Source organism: Catharus ustulatus, chromosome 23 (genome assembly GCF_009819885.2).
Source record: "Catharus ustulatus isolate bCatUst1 chromosome 23, bCatUst1.pri.v2, whole genome shotgun sequence".
Classification (NCBI taxonomy): Eukaryota; Metazoa; Chordata; class Aves; order Passeriformes; family Turdidae; genus Catharus; species Catharus ustulatus.
In genome coordinates, this window is record NC_046243.1 from 2629336 (window position 1) to 2646707 (window position 17372).

Genomic DNA, 17372 nt, shown 5'->3' on the forward strand with positions numbered 1-17372 from the left:
GCACATTGCTCTGGAACTGTGGCTGGAGCCCAGGCTTCTTCTCCATGCCAGGCTCAGCAGTGCTGTGGAGGAATTCTTGAGTGCCAGCACTCCTCTGCTGAACAAAGGCACCAGGAATGCTCTTGTGAGGAATCACTGACACAGTGGGCTGGTGTGGTGTCCTTTCTGAGGACCATCACCCCTGTGAGCTCTGTCATGGTCCTGCCACTGATGGTGCTGAGCAAACCCAGCAGCAAAGGCAGTGCCATGGCATGTGCCATGAGCCCTGCAGTGCATCTGTCCCCACAGCTGGCACAGGCTCTGCCCAGTCCAGAGCTCTGTTTGACCAGGGATCATCCCTCTGTCTGCAGCCACTAAAGGCTCTGTGTAGGATTCATGTGCTCCCAGTGTCTGCCGTGGGTTTGTTTCCATATCCAAGATCTACCTCTGCTTTCCTCCCTATGCCACCCGCGTTGCCTCTTCCCTCAATGGTTGCTCTGTGTGCCCTGCTGCTCTTGTACCTCTGCAGAGAGCCAGGGTGCTGTGCCTGAAGGTGTCTGCATTTGATCCCAAACAATGAGCCCTCGGCAGCCGGGCTGGGAGTGTCCGTTCTTGCTGCCTGTGTGCACGATGCCGACCTCTCAGCACTGTGTTCCGAGCTGGGAGTGCCGTATGTAACCTGGCTGTCCTTGAGGGAGTCTGTGTTCTTAATTAAATTTGCTCCCTTCTTAGGAAATGGCTGATGTGACATTAGATAAGCCTAAACCCAGCTTTTCATTCCAAGGCACTCCTGGCAGCAATTCCCTTCTCTTTTTCAGCTTCCTATTTAGTTGCTTACTCAGTGGCGGCGGGGGGAGGAGAGGAGGAGGAAGAAGAGTACGTCCCCTCTGCAGAGTGGTCATTGTGTAAAATTCCTTTTCCAAACCCTCTGGGCTGCTTACCAGAGGCCACATCCAGCTGTGCCTGTGAGGACTCTGTGGGTCCAGCTTCCCTGGGCTGGGCTGGGCAGTGCTGCTGCAGAGAGGTGCCACTGCTGAGTCCAAGGTGTCACTGCTGAGGCCGTGGGATGGCTCCTGGGAGCGGCAGAGCTGCTGTCAGCTTGTGCTGCTGCCCTGGAGGGAGCAGATGTCCTTCTGTGGAGGTGCTGTCCAGCCCAGCCACACAGCCTTGGGGAGGGACTTGCTGGAGGAGGTGGCTCAGGATGTTTTCGGCTGACACAACCCCCTCCTCCAGCCTGTGGCCCCTCAGAGGCCCTTGCCATGTCTGGCCGTGGTGATTAGGGCTCGCTGGCCAGGGCGAGGCAGAGCTCAGAGGGGCTGGTGCTGAGATAAGGCACTATCAGGCCAGACACACTTGGATCCCACTGGTCAAGGAGGAAAGATTCCAAGAGAGGTTTTACTTTATGCAGCTGCTTAGGAGCAAGAACTGTTTCAGTTTGATAACTTTGTATGCTGGGATAAATGTGCAGGTGGGTCCCATCTGTGCCTCTGGGCTGAGGAAATCCTGTGCAGTGATCTGCCCGGGATTACAGCCCCAGCTGAAGTTTGGGTGCCATCTCCAGCTCCCTGAATTCACATGAGTTAGGGTGAGAGACACAGGAGGTCCCATGGGTGGTGAAGCCAACTGTGAAACAAGCCCTGGGTGTCCCTGGAGGCTCCTGGGACAGGCACCCTGTGCTGTGCAGCCCCAGCTGCGCATCCCTTTCATCCATACCCATCCTGGCCCCTCTGTGGTCCTGCCCCAAACTCTGGAATCAGAATGGACAATTCCTGGCAGGGCTTGGTGGAGCCTGGAGCTGAGCAGGTCTTTGATTCATGATCTAATTCTGAGGAGAGTGATTATACAGTCCCCTGTACTCTTTCTGGCAGCCAAATGCAGGCGAGAAATGGGTTATGTTCCCTGATTGTGGCGGTTCCTCAAAGCAAAGGCTGGCACTGGCACCTGCAGCCCAGAAATGTCACCCTGATAACGCTGGGGAGCTGCAGTGGGCGCCTGATTGTGGAAAAGGAGCCTTCTGGTTTCAGGCCAAGCTGGCTGCAGATTGTTGTTCCTGGCCAGGTCAGAAGACCTGTTCCCCTGCCCGAGCTTCTTCCCCCCTACCAAGTTCTGGTGTGGAGGGGCATTTTTGGGGATCATTTAGGGAATTTCTCAGAGTTCTCACAAGGAAGGTATGGGAGGGCAGCAGTTGGAGCAAACTTCACCCCTAATTTCCTCTCCTGTCTGCAGGGGCCTCGCCAGACTGAGATACTCCCCTGCTCCTCTGGGATCTTCCAAGGCATCTCATTTCATGATGGAAACCCTTGATAAGGAGACAGGAGCCTGCCAGGGACCAAGCTGAGATCCCTGCCTGGCTCTGTGACTCTTGTTGGAGAGCTGGGGCTCCCTGCCAGTCTGGGCTGTGTTCCTGGGCCTGAACAGTGCATGGGCCCTTGCAGGGACCCCCAGGTGGGGGCAGCCACAGGGTCAACCCACAGGGCCTGGGGCAGCATGCTCCCCTTTCTGGCAGTGCTGAGAAGTGGACAGATTCTGGGCCAGGCTCACCTGAACAAAGAGCACTGTTGAACAGAGCTGAGTCAAACCATGTTGCATCTCACAACCCAAGAGTCACCCATGGCAGGGCCAGTGCCAGTGCAAGCACTGCAGCTGTGGCCTGTCACTCTTGGCCTTTTGGCTCCAGTGGCCGTGGGCACCCGGTGCCCCAGCAGCAGGCAGGGCTGGTGCTGGACATGGTGTTCTGCCAGCGCTGCTTGTTCACCTGGGACCATGCCCCTCATGCTCCAAGGAGTGCAGGACAGAGTGGGATGTGGTTGCTGCTGCCTGCTCACCAGCCAGTGCTGCTCGAGCAGCTCTTGGCAGGGAGGCATCGGTCAAACTCCTGTTGGGAAGGAGGCACCTGGCTCTTCTGGGGCTGGAGAAGAAGCTTCAGGCAGGAAGAGCTGGGTCGGGTGGGGGTAGCAGAGCAGAGATCAGACACAGGCCAGTCAGGAACATTTCATTAAATGCTTGTCCCTCCCTCCTGCCAGCAGGGATTTGTGGGGAGCAGCCGTGCGGGACGTGGCCACAGCCGAACTGCAGGTCAGCAGCCCCAGTCACCCGGAGTCACCCGGAGGGTGCCGAGTTGGCGTTTAGGAGACCGTGACTGTGTTCCCTTGTCGATCCACTCCTTAATGTTTCCGGTATCGTTGAGTAGAAACAATCTGACCTCAGGGAAAAGAAATTAGCGGTAGCCTCAATTGCTTTGTGTTTTGTGTAAACAGCCTCACCGGCAGAACAACCTTCTCCTTCAGCCTGGAGAGACAACACGCTCTTGTCCTGCTGCTGGCTCCCGCGGGGCTGACACACACCTTCGACTCTTCCTATTTGCGTGACCCTAATTTCAGGATTTCGGACCGTAGTGAACCCGAGCATGAGGGGGAACTCGCGTCCCGGCATTGGGACTCGGCTGCTCCAGGACACGCTGCTCCGGGACCAGTCAGAAACTCCGAGGAAATGTTTAAACCAGGGACGTTCCGACGTCCCGGCTCCGGCTGCGTTAGTCACAGCAGCCCCGGAACCCCACGGGGGCGGCGGCAGGGAAGGGGCTGTCCTGTGGGGAGGGGACAGCACGGAGCCCCTGGAGCAGCCGCGGCAGCGCGGATCCGGGCGGTGACCCCGGGCTGGGAGGGGACATCTCGGCATCCCGAGCGGTGCCGGGGCGCGGGGCGCTTGCCCGCCGCTTGGTGCCCGTGTCTGCAGCTGCAGCGCCGGGCGCCGTCCCGGTGCCGCTGCCCGGTGCGGTGTCGGTGCGGTGCCCCTGCCCGGTGCGGTGTCGGTGCGGGGCCCCCTGCCCGGTGCGGGGCCGGTGTGGTGCCCCCTGCCCGGTGCGGTGCCCCTGCCCAGTGCGGTGTCGGTGCGGTGCCCCCTGCCCGGTGCGGGGCCGGTGGCGCAGCGCGGGCGGGGGGCGGCGGTCGCGCGGGGGCGGACCCGGGCGGGGCGGGGGCGGTACCGCCGGGCGGGGCGGTGCCGGTGCCGGGGCCGGTGCCCGAACCGGGTCTCGGCGGTCGCTCCTGGTTGCGGGTGGCGGAGGCAACGGGTGCGAAGCTGCGCGGGAGCAGCCGCTCCGACCGGGCTTGAGCCGATGCTGGCGGCCGAGCCCGCCGCTGCCGGAGCCATGTCCCATCCCGAGGCGGAGCGGGCGGACAGCGGCTCCGCGCAGGAGCCGGATCCGGGTCCGGGGCTCCCCGGACGGGCCCCGCACCGAAACCGCAGCCGGCGGCTCTCGGGGCGCGATTCCCGACGTGCTTCGTCCCGCTTCAACCGGCGGAGCTCGGCCGAGCTGGAGCTGCTGGGGTACCCGGCGCCGGACGGAGGGCGAGAGGGGTCGCCGCCGCCGCCGGCCGCTGTCGGGCTCCGGGAACCTGAGGAGACGGAGAGCGAGGAGGTGGAGACGCGGGCGGTCGCCACCTCCCCCGACGGCCGGTTCCTCAAGTTCGACATCGAGATCGGCCGCGGTTCCTTCAAGACCGTCTACAAGGGGCTGGACACGGAGACCACCGTGGAGGTGGCCTGGTGCGAGCTGCAGGTACGGCCCCTGCCAGCGCCTCCGCCCTTACCTGCCCCCACCCACAGGCTCAAGGGGCTCCAGAGGGGCACTTGGACCCTCTGCCGTCCAGTTTCCCTGGCGTGTGCAGCCCTCCCTGGCCCTGACCCTGCTGCCCGCTGCTGCCTGCTTGGGTGCCGTGTGGGACCCGCGGGGCACCTCTCCGGGCAGGAGCCTGTCCCGGCAAGGGCAGGCACCCTCGAGCCTCGGCTTCTGCCAGTCACAGTGGGACCACAGCAGCAGGGCAGGGACCTGGAGCTGGGTGCGGGCTCTCCTTGCTGCCTTGCACTGTGCCCATCGCTGTCAGTGCCTCGGGGTCTCGTGGGTCTGCTGGCCCGGACCCAGACTCCTGCTTGGTGCCGCCCCTCCTGGCCCTCCTGCTCATCACGTGCTGTTTTCCATTTGCCTTCTTGCTGCCAGCTCTGTGAAGTATGTCAGGGTGCCCACGTTCTTGATGCCAGTCCCTGCTCTGGCACTTCACAGGTGGATCTGAGGCTGAGCATCTCACTGCCTTTCTGATGCTCACCAGCTCGCAGCTTTCCCTCTGGGAGGACAGTGAGAGCAGCAGTGCCCTCTCTGCATGCCAGTCTGTGCTTGCTCTGGAGCTGCCTCCAAGGTTTGCTCTGGTAGCCCTTGGTGTGCCCTGGGGCACGTGCCTGCAGCGAGGTGGGGCTGGCTGTCAGCTGGGAGCAGGGAACGACACGACCTCTGCCTGCTTGACCTTGGCTCGAGTAATGTACACGGTCACCTGTGTGTGCTTTCTGTGATGCTGCCAGGGGCTCTCTGCTGGAAGCAGCTGGACCTGTGGTTCCAGGTCTCTGAGGAGTGTCCCCATCTCCTCTCTGCTGCCACACTCCTTCATCTCCTTGGCTGTCCTACAGCCTGACACCAGGATGCTGAGAGCAGTGGTGATAGTGTTGCCTCTACAATGCCTTTGCCCACTCGAGTGCTTTTGATGAGCTTGATCTTGTCCGTGGAGGTGCCCAGGGAGATCTGTGCTGTGGGGCTGCCTTTTCTCCTTGGAGCCCCTGGGGAGGGGCTTTGGTGAAGTCCAAAGTCTCCCACAGGCTCTGGGATGGTTGCTGTGGTGGGAAGGTCCAAGTCCTTGTTGACACAGAAAAACGTGTCTTGCGAGTTTGTTGTCTTGTTCCTAAAAGCACAGTGCAGTTCAGGTAGCTGCCTGGGCTGGGTCCTTGGGGTGGCTGTAGCCCAGCAGAGCAAGAAGAGATCCTGAGAGACTGGTGGATGGTTTCTAGAGGGGCTGACTGTGGCCTCTTAGTGAGGAAGGTGAAGATTTGCCCCCACCCCCATGGGTTGCACAATTGCTTCAGTTGTTGAGAATCCAATCCAGAGTCAGCTCAGTTCTCCTGCCCTGACAAAGCCCCACATCTCGGTCCAAATGCCCCTGAGCTCTCTCGAGTTCTGTGTCCCTTCAGGTGCAACCACTGACTGGAACAGGCTCTCCTTGGCAAGTCCAGGACCTTCCTTCTCTGGATGAGTCAGCTGTCCCCAGTGCTCCCCACTCAGCTGGCTTCGTGTCCCTCCCTGTGGGTCTCAGCCCCACGTCACAGCTGTGCCCCAGCTCCCCTGCCCTGGGGGCTGGCACGCACAGCAGGGCTGGCAGCGTGTCTTGTTCCCTGCACCCTGCTCTTCCCTGTGCTGTGTGCAGGCAGTGCCGGTGTCTCAGGAGGGGCTGCCAAAGGGATGAGCCTGCACCATCTCAGGTGGAGGGAAAAAGGGAGTTGGGAAGCAAAATGCTACTGTGTCCCAGTCCAGCAGGTAATGCTGGTCCCCTCACTGGTCCTGCGAGCCAGCCAGGCAGGAGTGGCAGGAGCCACTCAGTTGTCCCCTGGGGGTGGTTGTGGAGAGGCTGGGGTCTAGGCTGAGCTTCTGCCAGGGACCCTCCTGTGAGCATCCCAGAAGACCTGGCAGACCTCTCGGCCCACACCCTCCCACAGGAGTGCAGCCAGGTCCCTGCTCCTACCCTGTGCCTGCCCCTGCAACTCCTCTGCCCCAGCCCTCTCCCCTCCCCACCCAGGATTTGGCTCCATTCCACTGACTGCTCTTTATCCAGTGTCTCTTGTACCCAAATCCGTGTCCCACAAGGGGCTAAAAGCACAGATGCAGACATTTAGAAGTTTGTTTTTTTCAGCAATCATGCAAAGAATTGGACACTGTGACACAAATACAGGATTTGGAACCACAAATAAAAATGGTTGTGGTTCTGCCATTTTAAAAATAGCTTTGTCCTGTGCACTTCACTGTTCTCCTTCTATTGCCTTTCAGTTCCAAATGAATACTTAACCTCAGGCCTGACCTGTTCTGCACCAGAGAACCTGGTTCAGCTGCTGTGATGGATCCCAATCCCAAACCCCAGCTCTCCCTGCTGTCCTTGCCCTGTCCTTCCCTCCTCAGAGTCTGGCGAGCTGGAGGCTGGTTTTGCCTGTCTTCTGTCTTCCTGTGAGACCCCTCTGGGGACCTGCCCATCCCCATCCCCTCTGCTGAACGCAGCTCTGTCTGTGCCTCCCGCCCATGTCCACAGCCCCACTGTTTGTGCTTTCCAGCTTTAGCCTGGCACTATTTCTGTCCTAGGTGCTGCGGGCGGTGGGGAAAGAGGAAGCAGGGAGGAAACCAGGGGCCCAGAGTGGGGTCAGGCTGTAAATACCTGACTGTGTGATTTTCCTGTAGAACCCCTTGGGGTTCTCCAGTGGGCAAAAGCATTCTGGGCAGCAGGCACTGCTGTGCCTCCCCTGGCTGTGGTGCCCAGGTTGGGCAGGTAACCTTAGCCAGCAGCTCTGGGGCTGCAGGGCACATTTTGTGTGGCTGTGAGCACACACAAGCTGCTGCTCAGTGGGGCAGACCCACAGGGAGAGCAGTGAGGTGCTGGCACCCACTGCTGACAGAGAGCTGGCTCCTCTGTGGGGGGCTCAGGACCTCCCTGTGGCTGCGGACATGGCTGGAGGGAGAGTGCTGGGCACTTGCCAGCACTGGCTCTGTGCCCCACCATGGTGTTGCTCTGAATGCCCCTCCAGAGTGCAAGTGTCAGTGCAGAGCCAGGGCCCTTGAGGGCTGCAGGGATGGGAGAGCCCTGTGAGTGCTGCAGAGTGCACTGAGCACCAGCACTGCCCGGCTGGGGACAGCCTCCTGCCGCAGAGACAGCAGCCCCTTGGCCACTCAGCCCCACCCTCCCTTCTCCTGCACTGGCCCCAGCTCCTGGTGCTGGCTGTGCTGGGCTGCTCAGCAGCCAGCTCCTGGCTCACAGGATGGGCTGGACCATTGCCACCCAGCTCCTCATGGTCTCCATGCCTCCATCCCCAGTGTCCTCCTCCACCCTGTGCTGGTGCTGTTAGGAGAGGACATGGTGTGCCTAAGGTGTGTGCCATGTCTGTGCTGGCAGCCCTGTCTGCCCTGCCCTTCCTGGTGCTCCTCCAGCCAGGCTCTGGCCAGGCTGGGCTCTGATGCTCACACTCAACAGGGAGAGTATCAGCAGGCACAGGAATGGGAGCTGCTGCCACTTTGGTCATGTGGAAGGAACGATGCCAAGCGAGCCCAGCAGCCCTGGCACAGGCTCAGGGGACATGCTTGGCTCCCCCAGACCTTACTCCAGACATCAGCACTCTGGGAGAGGTGGCCTTGTGCTGGGGTTCTGCCTAGAACTGGGCATGGCACCGTGAGGGCTGAGCTGGCACAACTGCTCCAGTTGGGGTCCACTCTCACTGAGCTGGGAGAGCCATCCATGACTCCCCACCTGCCCCAGTTCACAGCCTGTGCCAGCTTCCTCATGCTCCTGCAGGTTTGTGGGGTGCAGTGAAGTCTCTGGACACCTCTTGGTGGGCAGGAGGGGGCCAGAGGGGTGATGGTGGCTGTGGCTCTGGGCAGGGAAGCTGCTGTGTGCTGCTGGCCATGCAGGGGTTCGGGTGCTGTTTTCCTCCTTCCCTATGAAAGGTCCCATTCATGCTGCTGCAGCAGGCTCAGGTTCTCATCTGGGCTGAGCCTGTCCCTGAGCGTGTATTAAATGCAGGGGGATTATGGAGCAGCTCCAGCCAAGCCATGGGGCCGCCTGTGATGCAATGAAAATATTACGAAAGCTGACGGGGTTGATGGATGGTGGCCACTGGCCAAGAGGCCGAGCACAGCTCTGGCAGCACCGGTGGTGGGAGCTCTGTGGCAGCTCCAGTTTCCTTGGCCTCTGAATGTGGGCTGGGCAGGGGTCCCAGCTTGGAGGCCCCCAGGCTCTGCAGCAGCTGAGCTCTGCAGGACCCCAGGCTGCGGTGGAGGTGTCACTGCTCCTGCTCCTGCTCCTGCCCAGGGCTGAGCACTCGCAGCTGCCGCACTCGGGGCTGGATCTGGCTCCTCTAGCTCTGGCCAGCAGCTCCCCTCTTCCTGCACCCTGGGGCTGTGTCTCTTCAGGATGAGGGGGCTGTCCCCTCCGCTGGCCCCTGCCCCAGCTGCAGTCAGCACCCTCGGCTTGTGTTTCCACTTTAATTAACTCGAGCAGGAGGAACATGGAAAAACCTGGGCTGGAGCCTCCCCCGCCTGCTTTCCCCAACAAAGGCCTCATTGAGGCTGGCCCAGCACCCGGCTGCACAGAGCCCAGTGCTGATAGTGCCCCAGTGGGGGCAGAAGAGCCATGGCCATGGGGCCTGCACAGGCCAGGAGGGCAGCAGCTTCTGCAGAGCTCCCACGTGTCCCCTCCAGCTGCAGGCTGGGGTTCCCTGTCCTGAGGCAGCGTGGTGGGGTCCTGCTGGGGGCTGAGTGAGGTGAGGGGGGTCGGGCAGCCCCAGCACAGGGCAATGGGGAACTGCACGGGTTCCTTAGTGCCCCATCTGTTGTGTACCCACCCAGAGTGGTGGGCTGGTGGGGGACCACAGTTCAGGGTGACCCCAGCCATGAGTGTGCCACTGTGCTGGGGGACAGCAGGTCTGACCCAAGCTCTGTGCTGAGGCACAGAAACCTCCTCTGCCTTGTATGTAGGGATGGGGATGTGATGGAGGGTCTTTTGAAGCCAGGGCACCCCCCATGCTCAGCAGGATCCCATGTGCCCTCCTCACACCTTCACTGGCTCCCACAGACGCGGAAGCTGTCGAAGACGGAGCGGCAGCGGTTCAGTGAGGAGGTGGAGATGCTGAAGGGGCTGCAGCATCCCAACATCGTCCGCTTCTATGACTCCTGGAAGTCAACTATCAAAGGGCAGATCTGCATCGTGCTGGTCACAGAGCTCATGACGTCTGGCACCCTGAAAACGTGATTGGGGCGTGCAGGGGAGGGAGCAGGGTCCCTGCTGGGATGCTCTTTGCTGCTTGCCCTGTGTGGGCATCTGAGTCCGGGTGGGCTTGGCATGGCAATGGGAGGAGGGTGGGCTGGAGCCAAGGCTGGGGCACGAGTCTGAGCTCCACAGGTCTGAGCCCTGTTGGTCCCTGGCAGGTATTTGAAGCGCTTTAAAGAGATGAAGCTGAAGGTGCTGCAGCGCTGGAGTCGGCAGATCCTCAAGGGTCTGCATTTCCTGCACACTCGCTCTCCCCCCATCATCCACCGCGACCTCAAGTGTGACAACATCTTCATCACGGGCCCCACGGGCTCAGTCAAGATTGGGGACCTGGGCCTGGCCACACTCAAGAGAGCCTCCTTTGCCAAGAGTGTCATAGGTGGGGCCGGGCTCCTGGGAGCTGTGGGGGCTGCAGGGGTGGGGATACCAGCGGTCCTGAGCCCTCACACATCATCCAGGCACCCCCGAGTTCATGGCCCCAGAGATGTATGAGGAGAAGTACGATGAGGCAGTGGATGTCTACGCCTTTGGGATGTGCATGCTGGAAATGGCCACCTCGGAGTACCCCTACTCAGAGTGCCAGAACGCCGCCCAGATCTACCGCAAGGTCACCTCGGTGAGGCCCCGGTCCCGCTGTGGGTGATGCTGCTGCAGGGCACGGGGAATGGGGGGATGGGCAGCTGGAGCTGCCAGACCTTGCTGCTGTCAAAATGTGCCACTGTGCAGGTTGTGTGAGTGGCTAAAGATAGTCTGGGCAGTGAGGGGTTGCTCTGCCAGGCTGTGGAGCTGTGGGTGGTGGGGCCATGGCTTGGCCAGACCATCCCTGGCTCTGCCAATGCCAGTGTGTTAATGGGGTGGAACGGGAGCAGTCTGCTCGGTCATCCTGGCCCGGGGCACTGCAGCTGCCCTGACCAGTCATGGCCGGCTCCTGCCAGCTCCTGCCTGTTGGGATGGAAACTCAGAGCCCTGGGGGCATCCTGGCCCATGCAGGCACACGTGGCCTGGCCACAGGAGCCCTCATGGGGCCCTGGGCTCGTTGTTCCCTGGGCCCAGGGAGCCCCACTCTGCAGCGGGTTGGCACAGGGGGTGCTCACTCTCTTCACCCCCAGGGCCTGAAGCCCAGCAGCTTCTACAAGGTGAAGGTGCCCGAGCTGAAGGAGATCATTGAAGGCTGCATCCGCATGGACAAGAACGAGAGGTGGGGGCAGAGCAGGGCCTGGGTGGCAGGGTCCCCCTGGCTCCGAGCCCATGCTGAGCTGTGCTCTCTGCAGGTACACCATCCAGGACCTGCTGGAGCATTCCTTCTTCCAGGAGGACACAGGGGTGCACGTGGAGTTGGCTGAGGAGGATGATGGAGTCAAGTCTGGGCTCAAGCTCTGGCTGCGCATGGATGACACGAAGAAGCTGCATGGCAAATACAAGGACAACAACGCCATCGAGTTCCTCTTTGAGCTCTACAAGGATGTTGCAGAGGAGGTGGCTCAGGAGATGGTGGGTACAGAGATGGAAGCCCTGGGTGCTGTGGAGTCCCTACACCCTGCAGTGACAAGCTCCCTCGTGTGCAGGTGGTCCTGGGCTTTGTCTGTGAGGCTGACTACAAGCTGGTGGCCAAGGCTGTGCGGGACCGCGTCGTGGCCATCAAGCGCAAGCGGGAGAAGCTGAAGCGTGTCCAGGGTGCACCATCACCCGCAGAGCCAGAGCAGCCACCAGGTGTCCTGAGGATGCTGGAGGAGTTCAAGTCCCCACTGCCACCTCGTGCCCCCACACCTGCCCTGGCCACCCCTGGCTCTGGGGACTCTGCCTTCAGCAGCACCTTCCCCCTGGAGCCTGAGGAGCCCGAAGCTGACCAGCACCAGCACTTTACCTACCGGCACACCAGCTACTCCTCAGCCACCTGTGCGTAGGGAGCAAGGGGAAACAGCTGGGTGGGCAGAGGGGACCTGGGCAGGAGGGGTGGGGGCTCTGTCAGCTTCTCCCAGCCCTACAGCCCAGGAAGGGACTGGCTTCGCTTCATGCCAGCACTCCTCCGCAGCCGACTGTGAGACAGACGGGTACCTGAGCTCCTCTGGCTTCCTGGACTCCCCCGACCTGGCCCATCGCAGCTTTGTGGCCGTGGACCCCACCAGCCCACCGCCCACCCGGCCCGTGCGCCGTTTCCCCACGGTGAGCACGGCCCCAGGGGCGGGGGGTCGGGACAGCTGCGGCACCGGCTCACCCCGAACTCTCCCTGCAGAGCATCGCCGTGCAGCTGCCCACGGAGCATTTGCCCCCCGCCAGTGGCTTCTCCTCCTCGGTGGACAGGTGAGGCTGGAGGGTTGGGCAGGAGGTGGACAGGGAGTGTGGTACCTGGGAATGGCTGTGCTGATGCTCTGGAGCTGGGGCTTTCTGCAGCTACACGTCAGATGTGGCGTCGGGCATGAGTGATGGCTATGAGGGGCTCTCAGCCAGCGAGCAGAGCACCAAGCTGCCGCCCAAGCGAGCCTCGGGGAAGCTGCTGCGGCGCCGAGCCCGCTCCAGGCTGCGCATCACCAACGTGAGTGCCACAGCTGCCAGGCTGTGCCAGACAGGTGCCAGGCGGGTTCTCCTGGGCTGAGCCAGGCCTGCTCCCCGCAGATCTCTGACAAGAGTGACCGAGTGGTGGAGTGCCAGCTGCAGACCTACAACAACAAGATGGTGACCTTCAAGTTCGACCTGGATGGGGACAACCCGGAGGAAATTGCAGCCGCCATGGTGAGAGCAGGGTGAGGTGAAGGTGGGGTCTGCCTGGCAGGGCTGGGTGCTGAGTGGCCCCTCCACCCTCAGGTCCACAATGAGTTCATCCTCAAGTCGGAGCGGGACAGCTTCATCAGCCGTATCCGGGACATCATCCACCGCGTGGAGACCCTGCTCCGCAAGGACGGGCGTGGGGGCACCGAGCTGCCCAAGGGCCCCGAGGCTGAGAGTGCTGTGGGCAGCCCCGTGAGTGCCAGCCTGGCCCTGCCAGTGCTGGGGAAGCTGCTGCTGCTGCTGAGCATGGCTTGGGATGCTGCCTGGCCCCAAGGAGTCCAGGGGGGAGGGGGGCCTGGGGTGCAGGGTCCTGCTGTGGTCACTTGCCCGCTCCTGTGACAAGTCAAGGCACTCCCCAGCCCAGAAGAGTCTCCAGCTCCTGTCCCCAGAGGTGGAGGGTCCAGGGTGGGGCCCAGCAGGGGCTTGGCACAGCCTGGCTGGGGCCTCTGCCCCAGTGCTGGGCTCAGCTCATCCTTCTCGCAGGTGGACCTGCAGCTGCAGGGGCTCTCGCGCTCCATCTCCTCCTCATCCTCACTCAGTGGTACGTCTGTGCCCCTGTGCAGGCCCTTCCTGTCTCCCCAAGCCCCATGCAGGGCAGGTGGGTCTCAAAGGACATGTCCTGCCCTGGCTGAACTGGCTGTCACTCCTATGCCACAGACCTGAGCTGCACCAGTCCCAGCCTTGCTGTCCAGTCCCCTGTCCTGCCGTTGCTGAGCCGCTCCCCCTCAGAGACCAACCTGGCCAGTCCTGTGGAGCCACTGGCAGCCCCGGTGCCACTAGAGTCCCCCACAGGTACCAGTGCTGGCAGGGTGGGCATGTTCATTGTACTCGGGCTGCCAGCTGGTCACTGGCTTCAGGCTCTGGGTGCCTGGGCAGGGATGAGAAATGGCTCTGGGGAGCTGCTCCTGATGCTTCTCTCCCTGCAGGCTCAGTGCAGACCTGGCCCCTCGTCTCGATGGCTCCCTCCTGGCTCACGTCATCACCAGCACTGACACCAACACTGACTCCCCAGAGTACCCCGGGGGGGCCTGTCCCCCCAGCCCTGCCCCAAGCCCTTCTGTCCCCCCAGCCTCTCCCCACATCCCCTGTTCCCTGTGAGCCCAGCAGCCCCCTGAGCAGCCCTGTGACCAGCACACCCTTGCCCTCCACTACCCCCCTTTTGTCCCTGGCCAATGTCTTCTCCCTGGCAGTGATGACCATGGCCCACACTGTCTCCTCCATTGCCAGCTCAGGTGGGCAGCTCTACCCAGCACTGCTGCCACGGCCGCAGAGTCTTGTCCTGGGTGCCCCACGCTTTGTCTACCCCGACCTCACCAGCACAGACAAGCCAGTTCCATCTGGCAGTGGGATCCTGGGGTCAGTGGGAGCTGATGTCCCCACTGCGGGGGTACCCATATCCTCCCTTCCCTTGGCACCAGCCCCAGTGTGCCCCACAGGCAGTGAGGCCGTGGGGAGCCCTCTGCAGTTGCCAAGCACATCCACATCTGGGAGTCCAGAGGGCAGCACGGTGAGTGTGGGTGTACAAGGGCTCTCCAGGGCCGCTACAGGTGGAGCTCAGTGTCAGGAGGGCTGGGCTGGGTGGTTGCTGCAGATGCTGCACTGGGATGGGATGGGATGGGGCCTCATGGCTTGTGGAACCACTGGGATGCAGGAAGGGCTGAGTGGGTAGCCGATCCCAGGGCACAGAGGGGAGGACAAGAGATGTGTTGGGGCCTGGGGTGGGGCTGCTGATGGTACTGAGGTGCCCACAGGTGCTGCCCAGTGCCCCCAAGCCCAGCCACTCTCTGATCATCTCGGAGGCACCAGCCCCCAGCGCGCCCAAGGCCCAGCTCTCGCCCATCAATGAAGGTAACGTGGGGCAGGGCCCGGGCTGTGCTGTGTGGCTGTGCCTGTGCCAGGGCACCACAATGCCCTGGCCAGCCCATGTGCCCTGAACCCCACCAGCTGCCCCTGTCCCCAGCAGAAGCCAAGCCCCAGGTCCTGGGCCGGTTCCAGGTGGTACCAGCCAAGGACCTGGCTGTGTCCTCACCGGTGCTGGGCAGCAGTGATGGAGAGCAGCACAGCACGGAGCCAGCAGCGAGTGCCTCCCCACCACCCGCGGTCCCTGATACAAGCCACAGCTCAAGCAGTGACTCGGATGCAGCACTGGAGGCAGCAAAGCAAGACCCCAAGACTGAGGATGTGGCAGCCGAGGGGGGCACGGTGCCTGCGGCGCCAGTGGGGAGCGACCCAGGGGAGGGCCCTGTGGAAGAGAGCACAGAAAATGTGCCACAGGCCATGCTGAGCCAGGTGTGGATGAGCTACTCTCGCAGCTTGTCCTACGTGAGCAGCGATGACACTGAAAGTGAGGACGAGGAGATCTGGGAGGAGCTGCAGAACCTGCGCCAGAAGTGAGAAAGGGGGTGGGCTCCACCTGGGAGGTGACAGATCTTCCAACCCAGCCCGGGTGGGAGTGCGCTGTCCCTTCCCCGGGGCCGCGCTACCAGCCCCTGTCTTCTCCCCAGGCACCTGGCTGAGGTGCAGCTGCTGCAGAGCGCTCAGAAGAAGGAGATCGAGGAGCTGTACCTGCGGATGGGGAAGCAGCCACCGCCGGGCATCGTCTCGCCTGCAGCGATGCTGTCCAGCCGCCAGCGCCGCCTCTCCAAGGGCAGCTTTAACCCCTCCCGACGCAACAGCCTGCAGCGCCTGGAGCTGGGGCAGCCCGCAGGTGCCAGCCCCGCTCCCCACTCCCTCCAGGGCACCCGGGCTGGGTGGGGGCTGCAGGACAGGGAACTCCGGGCTGAGCTGCACAGCCCCGTGCCCTCACTCAGCGCCGCTGTCCCCGCAGGCATCATGCGCCGTAACTCGCTGAGCGGCAGCAGCACCGGCTCGCAGGAGCAGCGGCTCAACAAGGGCGTGACCTTCGCCGACGACCTCGGGCGCATGGTAAGGGGCAGGGGCGGATCCCATGGCGTTCCTGGGTGAGCCTGTGGCACTCGGCTCACGGCTGCTTCTCTCCCCAGTAGCTGGCTGGCCAAGAATGATTCCATGAACTACCTCATCCAAGTGCCTGCTGCCCCAGGGTGGGCAGAGCCCCCGCACGTCCCTGAGGGCAGTGTCAGCTCTGCAGAGCCCAGACTCCTTGCTCCCCTTGGCTGTAGCCTGCAGAAGGGAAGCCGTGGGATTCCAAGGGATGGGAGTGCTGCCCTGGTACAGGCCTGTCCCACAGGTGTCTGCCCACTGTCCCCAGCCCCTTTGCTGGAGGACATGTGTGACATGCCTGCACTCTTCGTGGCTGTAAAAGGAGCTGAGCCCGCCCTGAGGCCCCCGGCTTGTGCCAGCCCTGCCACCACCTCAGCCCTGCACCGGATCCCGCCCACCCTGAAGAGTGGCCTGAACTCCCTGCGGCCCTGCCTGTTGGAGCACCAGGATCCGGGAGCACTTTGTTATGAACTGGTGTTGGGAAAGTGATTTCATAAAAATGGATTGAATACAAACTGAGTCTGCGTGTGTCTGTCGGGCAGGACCTGTGGCTGCTTGCCTCACTCTGTGACGATAAAGAGCAAAACAGAAAATCCCCCCGCAGCAGCCCGAGCGGGGCGAGATCCTGAGCTGGGCTCAGCTCAAGAGATGCTTGACAACGGGCACTGACGCGGTCTCCAGTGAGAGAGTTTATTGTGGGGAGTGGTGGAACTTGGATGCCCCCGGCCTTCCCATGGGCACGGTCCCGGTAAAGGACCCGGGACGGGGTCTGCCCGCGGGGGGCCCTGCCTGCGGGCAGCCCCCGGGGCCTTCTCCTGGCCAAAGCAGAGCACGGGGCAGACCCGAACCCCTCAGCCGCATCTGCCTCGAGGCCCGTCCTGTCTGGCGAGGGCGGCAACTCAGTCACGGGCCGGGCCGGGCCGGGCGCTCCCGGCTCAGCTTGCGGCGCCCTCAGCTCGCGCCCGGGCCCGGGCCCGCGCCGCCTCCGCCTCCTGCTCCAGCTCATCCAGGAACCGCTCCTGCGACACCGAGTAGAAGGTGTAACCGTCTGTGGGGGGAATTAAGGAAAAGCTGCGGGCGCGGCCCTGAGTCCCCCCCCGACCCCTCCCTCCCCCGGTCCCGGAGCGCCCCTGGCCTCGTCCTGCCGCCAAGGATACAGATGCCAAATGTCACTGCGCCGATACCGAGCGCCAGCAGCACGTTGCGGCTGCGGAGCCGGCGCTGCAGAGCGCGCTGGCGCTGGGCGTATTCCACCTGCGCCATGAGGCGGCGCTGCTCGGGGCTGAGCCCCGGCTCCCGGGACGGGTCGATGCGCCGCGCGAACGCCGCCTCCCCCGGTTCCCCCGGCGCCGCCATCTTCCCCCGCCGTGTCCGCGCGCCGACGTGACGCCACATCCGGCGGGAGCGCTGGCCAATCGGAGGGCCCGAGCGGCGCGCGGCGTCGAGCGGTCGGCTGAGGCCCGGCGCGTGCCGGTAGCGGCATCGGTGGCTGCTGATTGGCCGAGCGGGGTCACGTGACGGGAGGCGTTGGGGCGCTGCCCCGGCCCTGCCCGAGCCCCCGATCCCGGCCCGAACCTCCGGCCCTGCCCGAACCTCCGGCCCTGCCCGAACCTCCGGCTCTACCCGAACCCCGGCCCTGCCCGAACCTCCGGCCCTGCCCGAACCTCCGGCTCTACCCGAATCCCGGCCCTGCCCGAGTCCCGGCCCGGCCCGAACCTCCGGCTCTCCTCGAGCCCCCGGCCCTGCTCGAGTCCCGGCCCGGCCCGAACCTCCGGCTCTACCCGAACCTCCGGCCCTGCCCGAACCTCCGGCTCTACCCGA

General features: G+C 63.2%; 2 protein-coding genes across 3 annotated transcripts; one reads left to right on the forward strand and one right to left on the reverse strand.

The window, feature by feature from the left end:
• Positions 1–3994: 3994 nt before the first annotated feature.
• On the forward strand, positions 3995–16066 carry WNK4 (WNK lysine deficient protein kinase 4). 2 transcript variants are annotated; one of them, XM_033078705.1, is made up of 20 exons: positions 3995–4540; positions 9630–9802; positions 9983–10203; positions 10283–10440; positions 10934–11022; positions 11096–11315; positions 11390–11720; positions 11857–11987; positions 12058–12125; positions 12216–12357; positions 12438–12554; positions 12627–12782; positions 13074–13131; positions 13248–13382; positions 13517–14097; positions 14342–14438; positions 14554–14980; positions 15095–15297; positions 15418–15515; positions 15596–16066. In XM_033078705.1, the coding sequence occupies exons 1-20, from the start codon at positions 4097–4099 to the stop codon at positions 15611–15613; spliced, it is 3867 nt and encodes a 1288-aa protein (XP_032934596.1). In that variant the 5' UTR covers positions 3995–4096; the 3' UTR covers positions 15614–16066. The 2 variants fall into 2 exon arrangements, with proteins under 2 accessions (XP_032934596.1, XP_032934595.1); XM_033078704.2 differs by having other exon boundaries at positions 4000–4540; positions 15593–16066.
• A 155-nt stretch (positions 16067–16221) lies between these two features.
• LOC117006362 (cytochrome c oxidase assembly factor 3 homolog, mitochondrial) lies at positions 16222–16952 on the reverse strand. The gene is made up of 2 exons (XM_033078754.1): positions 16709–16952; positions 16222–16599 (listed from the first exon to the last, which is right to left on the reverse strand). Exons 1-2 carry the CDS (start codon positions 16944–16946, stop codon positions 16487–16489), a joined length of 351 nt encoding a protein of 116 aa, XP_032934645.1. The 5' UTR covers positions 16947–16952; the 3' UTR covers positions 16222–16486.
• Positions 16953–17372: the final 420 nt, after the last annotated feature.

What these genes read in the sequence shown, in the direction of transcription:
- WNK4 (XM_033078705.1), top strand. Translation starts at nt 4,097, where the DNA reads ATGCTGGCGGCCGAGCCCGCCGCTGCCGGAGCCATGTCCCATCCCGAG. An exon ending in TCTACCGCAAGGTCACCTCG is followed by an intron (nt 10,441 to 10,933) that starts GTGAGGCCCCGG and finishes CTTCACCCCCAG; the next exon opens with GGCCTGAAGCCCAGCAGCTT. An exon ending in CCGTGCGCCGTTTCCCCACG is followed by an intron (nt 11,988 to 12,057) that starts GTGAGCACGGCC and finishes CTCTCCCTGCAG; the next exon opens with AGCATCGCCGTGCAGCTGCC.
- LOC117006362 (XM_033078754.1), bottom strand. Translation starts at nt 16,946, where the DNA reads ATGTGGCGTCACGTCGGCGCGCGGACACGGCGGGGGAAGATGGCGGCG. An exon ending in CGCAGTGACATTTGGCATCT is followed by an intron (nt 16,600 to 16,708) that starts GTATCCTTGGCG and finishes TTCCCCCCACAG; the next exon opens with ACGGTTACACCTTCTACTCG.